General features: G+C 30.8%; 1 protein-coding gene across 10 annotated transcripts in view; it reads right to left on the bottom strand.

Moving 5' to 3' along the window:
* The window catches only part of LOC129755813 (uncharacterized), a 263,710-nt gene that overhangs the window by 223,778 nt on the left and 23,498 nt on the right, over window positions 1–16,434 (bottom strand). For 9 of the 10 annotated variants that reach the window (XM_055752472.1, XM_055752474.1, XM_055752477.1 and 6 more), the window contains one exon: window positions 10,580–11,144. In XM_055752472.1, coding sequence (XP_055608447.1) covers window positions 10,580–11,144 — 565 coding nt within the window. Of the gene's footprint in view, window positions 1–10,579; window positions 11,145–11,444; window positions 11,493–16,434 lie in introns of those variants that run through there. The other variant, XM_055752480.1, reaches the window with a different exon arrangement.

Genomic DNA, 16,434 nt, shown 5'->3' with positions numbered 1-16,434 from the left:
GAAGGGATGGGATATTTTTTGGGACGTAATCAGCTTTTAAAAAGAGAATCGAAGGATTCAAAACAGATTTGATAATTTTTTTCATGGATGAACTAATTTCATAATAGGCAACCCCAAATTTTGTTTTGTTCCTTAAAATATTAGAATTACGTCGATTTTAATAAAATTACAGCTTTGTCATATAAATGTTATCAGGTTGAAGTTTTTTCAATGGATTTATATCAAAATATTGTCATTTTTGTAATTGTTGTTATTTTTGTAATTTTTGTAATTTTTGTGATTTTTGTAAGTTTTGTAATTTTTGTAATTTTTGTAATTTTTGTAATTTTTATAATTTGTGTAATTTTTGTAATTTTTGTCATTTTTGTAATTTCTGTAATTTTTGAAATTTTTGTAATTTTTGTAATTATTGTAATTTTTGTAATTTTTGTTATTTTTGTAATTTTTGTAATTTTTGTAATTTTTGTAATTTTTGTAATTTTTGTAATTTTTGTAATTTTTGTAATTTTTGTAATTTTTGTAATTTTTGTAATTTTTGTAATTTTTGTAATTTTTGTAATTTTTGTAATTTTTGTAATTTTTGTAATTTTTGTAATTTTTGTAATTTTTGTAATTTTTGTAATTTTTGTAATTTTTGTAATTTTTGTAATTTTTGTAATTTTTGTAATTTTTGTAATTTTCGTAATTTTTGTAATTTTTGTAATTTTTGTAATTTTTGTAATTTTTGTAATTTTTGTAATTTTTGTAATTTTTGTAATTTTTGTAATTTTTGTAATTTTTGTAATTTTTGTAATTTTTGTAATTTTTGTAATTTTTGTAATTTTTGTAATTTTTGTAATTTTTGTAATTTTTGTAATTTTTGTAATTTTTGTAATTTTTGTAATTTTTGTAATTTTTGTAATTTTTGTAATTTTTGTAGTTTTTGTAATTTTTGTAATTTTTGTAATTTTTGTAATTTTTGTAATTTTTGTAATTTTTGTAATTTTTGTAATTTTTGTAATTTTTGTAATTTTTGTAATTTTTGTAATTTTTGTAATTTTTGTAATTTTTGTAATTTTTGTAATTTTTGTAATTTTTGTAATTTTTGTAATTTTTGTAATTTTTGTAATTTTTGTTATTTTTGTAATTTTTGTTATTTTTGTAATTTTGTTATTTGTATTTTTGTAATTTTTGTTATTTTTGTAATTTTTGTAATTTTTGTCATTTTTGTCATTTTTGTCATTTTTGTCATTTTTGTCATTTTTGTCATTTTTGTCATTTTTGTCATTTTTGTCATTTTTGTCATTTTTGTCATTTTTGTCATTTTTGTCATTTTTGTCATTTTTGTCATTTTAGACATTTTTGTCATTTTTGTCATTTTTGTCATTTTAGTCATTTTTGTCATTTTTGTCATTTTAGTCATTTTTGTCATTTTTGTCATTTTTGTCATTTTTGTCATTTTTGTCATTTTTGTCATTTTTGTCATTTTTGTCATTTTTGTCATTTTTGTCATTTTTGTCATTTTTGTCATTTTTGTCATTTTTGTCATTTTTGTCATTTTTGTCATTTTTGTCATTTTTGTCATTTTTGTCATTTTTGTCATTTTTGTCATTTTTGTCATTTTTGTCATTTTTGTCATTTTTGTCATTTTTGTCATTTTTGTCATTTTTGTCATTTTTGACATTTTTGACATTTTTGACATTTTTGTCATTTTTGTCATTTTTGTCATTTTTGTCATTTTTGTCATTTTTGTCATTTTTGTCATTTTTGTCATTTTTGTCATTTTTGTCATTTTTGTCATTTTTGTCATTTTTGTCATTTTTGTCATTTTTGTCATTTTTGTCATTTTTGTCATTTTTGTCATTTTTGTCATTTTTGTCATTTTTGTCATTTTTGTCATTTTTGTCATTTTTGTCATTTTTGTCATTTTTGTCATTTTTGTCATTTTTGTCATTTTTGTCATTTTTGTCATTTTTGTCATTTTTGTAATTTTTGTAATTTTTGTAATTTTTGTAATTTTTGTAATTTTTGTAATTTTTGTAATTTTTGTAATTTTTGTAATTTTTGTAATTTTTGTAATTTTTGTAATTTTTGTAATTTTTGTAATTTTTGTAATTTTTGTAATTTTTGTAATATTTGTAATTTTTGTAATTTTTGTAATTTCTGTAATTTTTGTATTTTTTGTCATTTTTGTCATTTTTGTCATTTTTGTCATTTTTGTCATTTTTGTCATTTTTGTCATTTTTGTCATTTTTGTCATTTTTGTCATTTTTGTCATTTTTGTCATTTTTGTCATTTTTGTCATTTTTGACATTTTTGTCATTTTTGTCATTTTTGTCATTTTTGTCATTTTTGTCATTTTTGTCATTTTTGTCATTTTTGTCATTTTTGTCATTTTTGTCATTTTTGTCATTTTTGTCATTTTTGTCATTTTTGTCATTTTTGTCATTTTTGTCATTTTTGTCATTTTTGTCATTTTTGTCATTTTTGTCATTTTTGTCATTTTTGTCATTTTTGTCATTTTTGTCATTTTTGTCATTTTTGTCATTTTTGTCATTTTTGACATTTTTGTCATTTTTGTCATTTTTGTCATTTTTGTCATTTTTGTCATTTTTGTCATTTTTGTCATTTTTGTCATTTTTGTCATTTTTGTCATTTTTGTCATTTTTGTCATTTTTGTCATTTTTGTCATTTTTGTCATTTTTGTCATTTTTGTCATTTTTGTCATTTTTGTCATTTTTGTCATTTTTGTCATTTTTGTCATTTTTGTCATTTTTGTCATTTTTGTCATTTTTGTCATTTTTGTCATTTTTGTCATTTTTGTCATTTTTGTCATTTTTGTCATTTTTGTCATTTTTGTCATTTTTGTCATTTTTGTCATTTTGGTCATTTTTGTCATTTTGGTCATTTTTGTCATTTTTGTCATTTTTGTCATTTTTGTCATTTTTGTCATTTTTGTCATTTTTGTCATTTTTGTCATTTTTGTCATTTTTGTCATTTTTGTCATTTTTGTCATTTTTGTCATTTTTGTCATTTTTGTCATTTTTGTCATTTTTGTCATTTTTGTCATTTTTGTCATTTTTGTCATTTTTGTCATTTTTGTCATTTTTGTCATTTTTGTCATTTTTGTCATTTTTGTCATTTTTGTCATTTTTGTCATTTTTGTCATTTTTGTCATTTTTGTCATTTTTGTCATTTTTGTCATTTTTGTCATTTTTGTCATTTTTGTCATTTTTGTCATTTTTGTCATTTTTGTCATTTTTGTCATTTTTGTCATTTTTGTCATTTTTGTCATTTTTGTCATTTTTGTCATTTTTGTCATTTTTGTCATTTTTGTCATTTTTGTCATTTTTGTCATTTTTGTCATTTTTGTCATTTTTGTCATTTTTGTCATTTTTGTCATTTTTGTCATTTTTGTCATTTTTGTCATTTTTGTCATTTTTGTCATTTTTGTCATTTTTGTCATTTTTGTCATTTTTGTCATTTTTGTCATTTTTGTCATTTTTGTCATTTTTGTCATTTTTGTCATTTTTGTCATTTTTGTCATTTTTGTCATTTTTGTCATTTTTGTCATTTTTGTCATTTTTGTCATTTTTGTCATTTTTGTCATTTTTGTCATTTTTGTCATTTTTGTCATTTTTGTCATTTTTGTCATTTTTGTCATTTTTGTCATTTTTGTCATTTTTGTCATTTTTGTCATTTTTGTCATTTTTGTCATTTTTGTCATTTTTGTCATTTTTGTCATTTTTGTCATTTTTGTCATTTTTGTCATTTTTGTCATTTTTGTCATTTTTGTCATTTTTGTCATTTTTGTCATTTTTGTCATTTTTGTCATTTTTGTCATTTTTGTCATTTTTGTCATTTTTGTCATTTTTGTCATTTTTGTCATTTTTGTCATTTTTGTCATTTTTGTCATTTTTGTCATTTTTGTCATTTTTGTCATTTTTGTCATTTTTGTCATTTTTGTCATTTTTGTCATTTTTGTCATTTTTGTCATTTTTGTCATTTTTGTCATTTTTGTCATTTTTGTCATTTTTGTCATTTTTGTCATTTTTGTCATTTTCGTCATTGCTTAAAAGTTTTTTTTTTTCATTTTTGTAATTTTTGTAATTTTTGTCATATTTGCCATTTTTTTCATTTTTGTCATTTTTGTCATTTTTTGTTATTTTTGTCATTTTTGTCATTTTTTTTTTTCATTTTTTGTCATTTTTTGTCATTTTTTGTCATTTTTTGTCATTTTTTGTCATTTTTTGTCATTTTTTGTCATTTTTGGTCATTTTTGGTCATTTTTTGTCATTTTTTGTCATTTTTTGTCATTTTTTGTCATTTTTTGTCATTTTTTGTCATTTTTTGTCATTTTTTGTCATTTTTTGTCATTTTTGTCATTGCTTTGAAGTTTTTTTTTTTTCATTTTTGTCTTTTTTGTCATTATTATCATTTTGTCATTTTTGCCATTTTTGTCATTTATGTCATTCATGTCATTTTTTTAATTTTTTCCATTGTTATCATTTTTGTAATTTTTTTTCAATAGGTTAATTCATTCCTGAGTTTTTGCAATATTTCATTTGCATAATTGTATTACATTTAATTTTTCATAGTTTTTATTACAGTTCAAAAGGTCTTATTTTGGCTTAGAATTTGATTTTTTAGTTTTGTTTGTCGTTTTGAATATTTCTACAACAAAAGTGATACTTTGCAATACTGTTTATTTTTGCAAGAATACAGTTTATCAGAAATCAGAAATCATAATGATAAGAAATTTTCTAGCCATGCTGAACTGTTATTTCATCAGATTTGGAAATTCAAAACATTTTTATTATCTGAATCACCCGATGCACCCAACTAACAAATGTTATTTCATTTTTAAAAAATCATTAAAATATATCTAGATTTTTCAAAATTTACAACTTTTCTAACCTGGATTATCTATCATGTCATATAAATGATAGAAAAATTCTGTAAGGAAATTATAAAAAATTACAAAAACGGTAAAAAATATATTAAATGATCTAAAAAACGTTTGATAAGAAGAATAAACTTTTTAATTGTGTGCGTCGTATGAAACAAAATGTGAACAAACAGTTTTATTACGAAAAAATAAAAAACTGACATAAACTAGTCGCAACTTTGTTCCATCTAGAATATTCGTAGCCTGGACAACTTATTCTATACGTGGAATTCAAATTTGGAAGTTTTTTTGATAACTTTTCAGCGACGTAATGAAAGCATGAAAGCTCACGCAAGACTTGTCAATTATTCGCAGAATTTTACAAATAGAAAAAAAATATTTGCAAGGTAAAAAAAGTTAAATCGTAATTACTAAAATTTTTAGCGATTTTTTAAAGATCAATGCTTTTTATTTCACATCACATCACATATAAAATTAAGATTGAAAACCAGACAAAATCTGCCGAAAAAGATAGGTTCGTCACTAAATGAAAGTCAGGTTTTGTTGCCCTTTTTAGAAAGCATTGAATTTTTCCAATCAATTTGAACTTCTTTGCAAACTTTCGTTCTTACAAACGCATCACATTTTCTCCATAAAACCGGAAATTTTTCAAGATCAGTCTTCGATGCATAAAAAATAATTAAACTCGTGTTCATATGAAAATCTTTTTCATTTAAACCGGCGCGGCGGTATCTACTCGTTACTTCCATTCAAAAGTCTTCAGGAGCTAAGTATATCATATCATTATCATTATTATTATAGTTCGGAGAAAACAAGAGAATGTGTTGTCTAATAAAATGCAAACTGCACTCAACTACGCACTATTTTGGTGCAGGGAAGAGGGACTAAACATAAACCTTTCCAAAACTACTGTGATAGCCTTCACTAGGAGACGAAAAATTACACTAAAACCTCTAACATTAGATGGGGAAGTGTTAAACCTCGAATTACAAGTGAAATATTTAGGCATAGTACTAGACTCAAAGCTATCATGGAACCCACAGATAGAGCATGTAATCGCTAAGGCTACAACAGCTCTATGGGTCTGCCTCAAAGGAGTAGGGAAAAAATGGGGACTACAGCCGAAAATTATCTACTGGATATTTGCAGCTATTATAAGACCCAAAATCTCTTATGCCTCCTTAGTATGGTGGACCAAAACTATGCAAATTACAGCCCAGAAAAAACTAGCGAAGCTTCAAAGACTAGCAACGCTAGCTATAACTGGCGCAAAGCGAAGCAATATTCTGCCTACACATCAATTCATTGAGTTAGGGCGGAACGTAGTGCCTTGAGATTCTCCAAACACAAAACGCTCTATGAAGGAGATCTTACAGGACATCTGAAAATCCTAAAGAAATTTAAATTAAACTCACTTATTGTGAAAAATGATGACTGGATAGAGCCCATTTTTAACCTAGACATAATGTAACTATCAATGATAGGGACGTGTGGGAGTCAGGTTCCTCCCAGATCGATACTATTCTTCACTGATAGGTCAAAAATGGATAATAGAACTGGGGCAGGGTCTTCGGACCTAGACTCAGAATCTCAATTCCTATGGTAAACTGGCCAACAGTATTCCAAGCTGAAATTCAGCAGTTCTAGAATTCACTTTAACCTGTTTGAAAAGGGGATACAGGTACACAAGTATTTGTATTTTCTCTGACAGTCAGGCTGCTCTTCGAGCACTAAGTACGTTCACATGTTACTCCAAACTAGTTTGGGAGTGTATAGATGCACTAAGAAACCTGGCCATACGGAACAGAGTATTTTTATTCTGGGTTCCAGGCCACTGCGGTATCCTAGGGAACGATGAAGCAGACCAACTAGCTAGGGAAGGATCTCAGGGACTGTTGATTGGACCTGAACCTTTCTGCGGAGTATCGAGAAGTGCCTTGACTATGGAGCTCAAGAACTGGGAAAGCACCACTATTGTTTCCAACTGGAAAACAGCGGAAGGAGCAACTCAGGCAAAAAGATTCATTGAACCAAGCGCACGACTCTCAAAAAACATGTTGAACTTAAGTAAGCACGAATTAAGTACTTACACAGGTCTCTTGACCGGACATTGTCCAACAAAACAGCATCTCAAAAGGATAAACATAATTCTGAACGATGACTGTCGGTTCTGCGGGTTCGAAAAAGAAACTGCAGAGCATCTTCTTTGCAACTGCTGCGCCCTTTTAAATAGGAGAGAGTGTGTAAGCGCACAAGACATATGGTTGCATATCAGCCCTAAGAAGGTTATATCATACATCTTTGATATCATACCCGATTGGGATAAAATGCTTAGTCAGCAATCAACTGTCACTCCAATCAATAGTGCAGGTAAACCTGAAAGCATATAGTAACGCGGGGTAAATACCACAATAGATCAACTACTGGCCGCAGTGGGCTCTCCCCTACAAGAAAAAAAAATCATATCAATAATTGGGAAATAATTGTTTTTTTAATTTTGTGGTTCAAATTCTCTCCTCAACGGGTTTTTGTACGTATTTCCAAAAAGTCTTTCCACAGTTTCCATTTTTTTTCCTCGAAGCCCTGCTCTTTTTTTCCTGCAATTGGTGAGAAAATATTTTTAACATAACATGTTGATCAAATTTACCGAAATCCTGGAAATAACATTGATTTCACAGATTCTCAAGCAAATTTTATTCAAGAATTAAGGCTACAGTTCACATTCTTTGTAGTTATTTTTTTAAGCATTTAAAAAAAGTTATTTAATTTATCGGCTTCATCGGTGAAAAGTGATGTCCTTTTTCACTTTTTACTTCTTCTAACTTTCTATCTATCTATTAAAAAATTTCAAATCTTAAGATGTCCCTACTTAGAAGGACATCATTTTTCACCGAAAAAAACGATAAATGAAGTAGCAAACATACATAACGGTGATTAACATCTTCATAAATTTCAAAAACGTTTTTATAAATTATATTTAAGCGATACTTGGATATGGTTTCTAACGCTGCTTTAAAAAAATTCTTAACTTTGTCAATATGAGTTTTTTTTTGTAAATTCTTTATTTGAAACAATCAATATGAGTTTACCATGTGAAAAGACTAAATTTTTCAACGTTTGATGCGTATGGGGTGGAGGAAGGACCCAAATGGGCCTGTGCGTCCATAAAAAAAACTTCAGAGCAAATTTTCACAGATTTTTTGTCTCAAATAAAATATAATAATATGGGTTTTGTCAAGATCATAATTTTTTCCGATTTTTTGTTTGCTTAGTTTTAATTCAATAACCAACAAATTTATCGTAAAACTTTATCATTGGCAGAAATATGAAAAAACATCATCATGTGCTCAGCAATATTATTCTGAATATTTTATTCGCACTTTTCCGACTTGCTATTAGTTGAGGAGTAGGCGTTGTCTAAATGGCATCGCACGTGTTTTTTCGGGTCTGTGAAAATTTTACTAAATATATAGTTTTAACAGTAATTACATTGTGCGAAAAAATGTTCAACGATGAGCCGGAGGACAAATAAAACACTGGTCAGTGGAAGTGATTTAAACGGGCTTGAGGGAGGATTGTTTCATTAAATTGAATTTGTTCAGACGGTTTGTTTTTTTTGCCCAACTGAAGTGATATTTTGCAGGCTTCTCCGAGAAAAGCGAGGTTGAGTGGTATTGGAAATTTGTGAATTTGGTATACAAATGTGTTGGGGCTGCAGTGCTTAAATATTGAATTCGGCATTTATATGTTGATTTTCAAAATTATCCGTGTTATGATGGGCTGGGAAAGTAAATTCCTAAGTTCTAGCACCAGTCATACCAATCTCGGCATGCTGCCAAAGAATAGGTTCGAAGCACTGTGAACAGCATAAAAATTACTAGAGCCTTTTTAGGTATAACAATAAGTACCCTTTCATTATAGGGGTACAAGGGTAAGTACGAGGAAAAGTACATGGTAACAAGGTAAGATGTAAAACATCATTGACAATGTAAAAATAGTTAACTTTTGATTAAATATATTGAAAATAGCTAAACTCTACTGTGGGGTTTAGTGAGGGGAATGGACAGGACATCAAACGAACAGAAGGTTGATATACAATGGATTGTCGGTTCAAGCCAGCCGGAGTATCTCGGCAAATTTGGAATCTTGAATAGGTTACTTAGGTACCCTTTCAGGATTCTTCATTTGTTTCGAACAGTTGCAAGGGAGTAAGATGAGCCAAAACTGTCTCAGACCAGTGGTAACTGACCCTGCTGGTAACTGGTTGTGCTGCAATTATTGATGATGAGTTAAGCATAAACAATATTTGCATTTCGATTGAGACTTGCCGTACCGACACGGGTCGAAAGACCTATCAGCCACTGGTGGGTTCTCTTACATACATCCATACATACATACTTTGCCGACTTGCTATTAGTTATTGACTTTGATTTTAAAAGCTTTCAAGAAAAACTTACTTATACCTTTACGAAACACATTGAATGTTAAAATTTTAGGGAAAAAAGTCACCAATTTGAATGGTTAAGGTATAAATCCAAACAAAAGCACGTAAAGTTCATATTTAAACAAGTCATCGACATATCAACTATTTCCGGTTTATGATAACTAACAATCTATCACAGGAAAAAATCGAGAAAATGATTCAATTTCAGAAAGGCTTTGAAGGCCACACTAGACTGGCCCATAACAAAAAAAAATCCTTATATTCCACGAGGCACCCCCTAGATTGATGCCTTTAGGTGAAAAAATGACTTTCTGAAAGTTTCAGGTCATTCGGCAGAAGCACGAGCTGACGCAAAGGACTTGAAATTTGTATGGAGATTTTCAGCAAAATGTATGAAAAATCGACATACTTTCGCTCTTTGTGTTCAAAAATATGTTTCCAGTATGCTTGAATTTCAGAAATTATAGTTCAAACAATGACAAACAAGTTTGTAGAAGATTGTGACTCGATACGAGTTGACTGTGATGAGTTATTTGCAATTGAATGTGATTTTTTTCGAATTTCTTTGATATATCTTAAACGGTGTATGGGTTAATAATGCCACTAACTTGATCGTATCGTTTCACAGTTCATAGTTTTTCAATACATTCTTTCAACTTGTTGCTAAAATATTTGTTATAAAATTAGCTACAATTTTGCCGAGGACACAAACTTTCTATCTGTTATTCATATTATGTGACAATGCGATCAAGTTAATACTAATAATCCACCTATCCACCGTTCACTATATATCAAATAAATGCGAAAAAATACACACATACAATTTCGGATAACTCATCACAGTCAACTTGTATCGCGTTACAATCTTTTACAAACTTGTTTGTCATTGTTTGAACTATAATTCCTGAAATTCTGAGCATTCTTGCATGTTGGAAACAAATTTTAGAACACAAAGAGTGAAAGTATGTCGATTTTTCATACATTTTGCTGAAAATCTCCATACAAATTTCAAGTCTTGCACCAGCTCGTGCTTCTGCTGAATGACCTGAAACTTTCAGAGAGTCATTTTTTCACCTAAAGACACCAATCTAGGGGGTGCCACTTTGAAAAAATGTAGTAAAAATCATCTCATACAAATTTGGGTCAGTCTAGGCCACACAGTGTGTTCTCGAGGGCCTCATGCGACCCGTGGGCCGTACGTTGCTCACCCTGCATTGAAGGGTTAAATAAGTTATAATATCACTTACCATGTTGCTTTGCCAGCACCTGCAGCAGCGGCGGTATCAGAAAATCCCGATTCCATATTGAACTGGGCCAGGGCTTCAGCTGAATCTGCCGGATATCACGCTCGATTGCATTGGGCCGCTTCTTCGTTTTCGCGTACGGCTTCACCGACAACGGTTGCGGCGCTGTGGCACAAGGCCCGACACATTTGCTTTTCACCGGTTTGGTCTCATTTGCGGAAACACCCGTGGTTGGACTTAAACTAGATTTGTTCTTTTTCACTTTGCCAGTTCGATTTTCCGGTTTGCTCGGCTTTGACGGTCGCGATTCATAACGACAAACAACGTTAGAAGCAGATTTTTTAGAATTATCGCGAGATTCCGGACGCTGCCGAACGATAATTTCCGCCTTCGATGGCTGCCTTTCGTACTTGGGTGCCGGTAGTGGAACGGGCTTGCGATTGATTGCATCCTGCCGGGGAAGTTTAACCGGAGCTGCTATTGGCTTGCTCGATGATGAAGATGAATCGGCCGGAGAAGATATCCCGAATGGATGGGCGAAGTAAAACATGCATATCGGAGCCGGACTCTGAAAGGAGAAGAAAATTGAGGGAAGGGAAATGTCAATGACATATTTTTACCAATATCGTGTTGTGGCTACTTCAAAAAGTCATTCAACCTTATAAAGATGCAATCTACAATCGACATCTTAATTATTTGAATGCAATTAAAAAATGGAGCTTCATCTACACCGCACACCAGTGGCCATAAATCAATGTGGCAAGATCCAGAAAACCATTGAAGCAGCTAATTTATCATGATTTCATTTTCCAACCATTACGGGTTGGCGGCGAGACAAGAATAACTTTTTACTCTTAGAAGTACCTACCCCAAGATACTCTTTGGTCTTATGGAGCATCATAGTGTCGTTTCGCTTACAATCTCGGGTTACCGCATCTGTGTTCTCATTCTGCTCTGTGTTTATGGAGCGTGAAATACGACGTCTCTAGCTTGAAGGGAGCTGAATGTGTCTATTAAAGATGCTCGTCTTCCAAAGTTGTTTGATGAAGTGTTTGCCAATACATCAAAATTTGTTTAATGGCTAACCATAATAATCCATTTTCATGATAGGTACATACTGACATCACGGCATTGAGGGGTTTGACTCAAGTTGGACAAGAACTCAAGTTGGATGCTACTATGCTCATAAAATGAGTGATAAAACTAAAGGCTTTGATGAACGAATTCTCAAAGTTCAAGCACTGACCACACTGAAAAATTCGACAAAAAATGCACTGTAGGAAAAATAAACCTGTTTAGCCCGATTTTATCGTAGAAATTGCCTGTTTTTATGTTAAAGTTGGGTGGCATTTTCTAACTGGGATAGCATTTCTTCAAATCGATCGATGCGCACTCTGGAATCGATTTTGCGTACTTTTGGAAAAATTATCCAGAAAACGAAATCGAGTGTCCACTCAGTATGGTCAGTGGTTCAAGCATGAGAACTATGCAAATGAAAAAAAAATCAATTGAAGCTTAACCCAACAAACATTTTGGTTGATTTAAAACGACGACTCGCTTCACATGAGCTGAATTGAAGCGTGTTTGCTGTGTAAAGGCTGTTTCAGCGTTTGAAGAAGTTTCAGTACCGTAATCTGGGGTAATATTGATCACTTTTTTCAATATTTTTGGATTATTTTTCCTGTTAAGGGAAATGTGGGAATTTTTAAAACCAGTACTGGACTCCTATGAACATAAAACATGGTTGCAGAAATTTATTGAACTACTATAAATTTGATTTAAAAATCGATTTCGTCGCTGTTCAGGAATTTATGCTTTGGGGTTACATTGATCAGTCTCCATTTTGACGGTTTTAACGAGTTTTCTTGATCATAAAGGATACAAGCACGTTAATAAATTCTTATTTGTCAATTTTACATTGCTATATAACGTTTTCTTTTAAAAACATTTATAATCGAAAAATAAACAATACTGCTGCATACATCTAGGGGCAAAAATTATATTAATTTCTGAATAGTTTTTGCTTCAAAACACAAATGAAATTTTACCTTCACACATTCCCCTAGGCCATAGGTCGGCAACCTGTGGCTCGCGAGCCGCATGCGGCTCTTTGGATGTATAACTGCGGCTCTTTAGCTCAATGTGTGAAAATTTTGAAAATTCTCGAAATTTTCTAGAGTAAACTGACGCAACATAAGTTCCTTCAGTTCAGATAAATAATATTTCCCAGGATTCAAAAAGAACTACTATAAATAGAACAAATTAACAGCGTTTTGTCAGATTGCAACCCAGTTGAAATTTAGAAATCAATGAACGTTCTTCATGAAAGTCTGATATAGCATTTGGAAGCCTGGAGATTTTTTTCTTCGGGGCACGGGAAGTTATCCGTTCAATTTGATTTTCTGATTTAATCGGATAAAAACCGAGCATTTTTCAATTGTCAAATTAAGTTCTCACTGTTAAGATTATGAAATTGAGTTTGTTTTTCTTGAATTGAATATTTTAAAAATAAATTTGCTTTACCACCGTTCTGATCAAATATGAACATCAGATGATGATTTTAGTAATGTTTTGAATACTGATGAGTATTGTTTTGTGCATTAAAATTTCTTTCTTAAAACATTTTGATTTTAATTTTTTCAAATATTGAATTCCATTTCTTAATGTTCCTTTTCAAATCCATGAAAAAAATCAAGTTTTTCGTTCTAATTTTGAAGAAGAGTTCAAGTGAACAAAATTTCCAAGTTCGTTAAAAAATATTTTTGTAAACCGGGAGCTGAGTGCTGGTCTAATTTTAGAATTTCATGTATAATATAAATATTTTTAAGAATGTATTCGAAGGAGAAATTTTTTTGGTAAAGAAGCAATTTCTTCCATATACTTTAATATATCTTCTAACAACTGTTACATATTTTTTTTAAACTATTAACCTAATTCCTAATTCTGCAATTATTTTTAAAACGTCATGGCTGTTCTAAAAGTTGATTTTGATTTCTTAGTCTTTATCAGAATTTTTTTATTGGTTTGTTCTATGAAGTGATGATCAAAATAACGTTAAAAAAACTAAAATTTGAGTTTTAAAAATCGGTTCGTTGAAAAATTAAATACAGCGAAGCAAAGCCAAAATTAGATGTCAATTATTATGTAAGATTTATTATTGTTATGGGAGATCCGATATAGCTATCAAAACTTTCATCAGACCCCAGCACATTAAAGCACAAATTAAAACATCTGTTTGAAAAAATCAAATAGATAAAATTCCAAATGACTAATTGTATAAAAATTTAAAATATGAATTTGTGATAGAAACTTTGACAGAAGGATCAATCTGAATCCATTATATATTTGAAACTCAGACTTTTGGACATTATTTTTAAGATTTCATTAGTATGGAGAAGAATTAACTTGGAAGGGTTACGATTTTGAACAGAATTAAGAATTTAAACTTAAATTTTCGTTATCGAAAAATATCATTTTTGAAACCTATTTTTTAAATTTTATCAGAAATCAAAATGAGAACTAGAGAGCTGAATCGAAATGCTTATAATGAAAAAAAATTTGAAAGAAATTTTATAACCACATTTTAAAGACCACATCTCGCGACCGATTGTTAAATATTGTCAAATTATGAATAAATTTTTTTCAATCCTTAAAATGAGCATTTATGAATTAAAATTTGTTGGTTTATTTATTCTTAGGCCCGAAAAATATTTATCTATTTAAAATGATAGTTTTATGTGCAAAAGTAATAAACAAATGAACCTCAATGGATTTTAACGAATTTCTAAAACCAAAAAAATTTGAAGGCTAATTTGTAGAATTTGAAGAAAAAATAATAGAGCCAAACCCTCGTATAGTTTTTTTTATATTAATTTACATCTTGTAGTATGCATTTTTATGATATAAAATTTTCAATGCTTTTTTTTAAATATTTCAACAGAACACATCGAAAGTCTATTTTTGATCTGGGAATAGGTGTATTTTCCATACCAATGCACCAAAGTTTAAAATGATAAATTTTATCTGGTCACAATGGTAAATTGCCAAAATTGCAACGTTATTAAACTGTACCCGTTATGAAAATGTATCGATTCAGAAGAATGAAAATTGCTTCCCATTGCCAATAAACAACATAAATCAGTGACGTGAAAAATGGTAATAAAACTGAGTTAACATCAGGATGCAAAGTATCTTAGCGATCACCATTATTTGTAGTAAGGATAAAATGAGTTGCGGCTCTTTGAAACTTGGACATTTCCTTAATTTGCAATTTTTAGCTCTTCTGTCACAAAAGGTTGCCGACCCCTGCCCTAGGCCCTCCCACTATTTCCATTTTTTTCTTCAATGTTCATCATTTGATAGGAGTCCTATCCATTTGTCCAATAAGGGCTTACTCTTGGAAAATGTCCTTACTTTTTAAATATCAAAAATGTATCATTAAACGACTATAAAAATAGCACTATAACTATCAATATACAAAGAATAAAACATTCAAATTTCACATTCAACCACCCGTTTGCTTCTAAATACTTTTCGGTACCATCAGGAGAGCTGTTTGTTTACGAGCCTTGTAAAAAATAGATATTTTATGATATTTAAATTACATTTTAACTGACAGAAAACAATTTCTAATACAAACCAAGTTTCGTCTATTTGATACTCAATCAATAGGCTTTCAAACGTAGAAAACAGTTTTCAAAAATTCAAACTATAGACTAAGTTATTGATGATAATGTGGCAAAATTTATTGATGGTCAAAGCTACCCCGGTGATTAAAGTTATCCCGTTTTACGATACTTAAGAAAGAATGAAACGATCGAATATTCTGTTGAGTTTTCAATAGAAATACTTTTATTTCTACTTCTATTTCTAATAGAAATCTTCTATTTCTGCCATCTTAATGCTCCACATGTTTTAAGTCGATTATTCCCAACCAGATGTATAAGTTTTTTTCAAGTAGAAGTCTCTTTGATTTTCAAAATGTCACAATTAGCTGAAAGGACATCAGATGACTTATCGCTTCTAGGACGTTTATCATAAAAGAGATTGGGTTCCAGTGAAATCTTTTACAAAACATGTCAAAACAGGTGCCAAGCTTTGAAATTGCTTTTTTTTAACCGAATTAGATAAATGTCTAATGTTTGCTAGGTGTCATCAATGTCATCCCGGGCCTGTTTTCGCGGGAAGGGAAGGGGTTTTCCGGTCCCCACTCGTAGGCAAGTACTCAAATCTTTCAAGCGTATTCCTGCCTGATGAATTTTCGGATTACAGCCCTGCGCGCCCTGCTGCTCCCAGCGTCATCAATCGATTGAATTTACTTCAACAAAATCGGCTGATTCAACCTTTCCCGGGATGCACCTGCAAAAGTCGTAAGGAAGACCCCTGTCCACCCGAAACAGTCGTGCCATCGACCGTTTGCAAACGTTCTTTAAACCACTCCCTCGTACCCTGCCTTGAATGTCATCTCGGGCCTGTTTTCGCGGCTTCATTCAAGGGTATTCAAATTACCCTTTAGTTTTCCTGCCTGAAGTTCTTACGGATTTCAGCACGGCTCTCTCTGCGGCTAACAGCGTCGACGATCAACTGAATTTACCTCAACAGACTCGAATTAGCTTCAATCAACCTACCCCGGGATGCAGCTGCGAAAGCCACAAGGAAGACCCCTATCCACCCGAAACAGTCGCGCCATCAATTAGACAGTCTTCACAACACTCAATAGCATCTTGCCAGCAATGCCATCCCGGGCCTGTTTTCGCGGAGTGTGAATGGGTCTTCCAAACTCCACTCGCAGGCTAGTATTACAATTTTTCATCCATTCCCCTTTCTGAAATTGTTTCGGATTTCAGCCACACGCGCTC

Source organism: Uranotaenia lowii, chromosome 3 (genome assembly GCF_029784155.1).
Source record: "Uranotaenia lowii strain MFRU-FL chromosome 3, ASM2978415v1, whole genome shotgun sequence".
Taxonomy (NCBI): domain Eukaryota; kingdom Metazoa; phylum Arthropoda; class Insecta; order Diptera; family Culicidae; genus Uranotaenia; species Uranotaenia lowii.
Note: the sequence above shows the minus strand (reverse complement) of the source record. Positions and strands in the feature narration are given on the sequence as shown.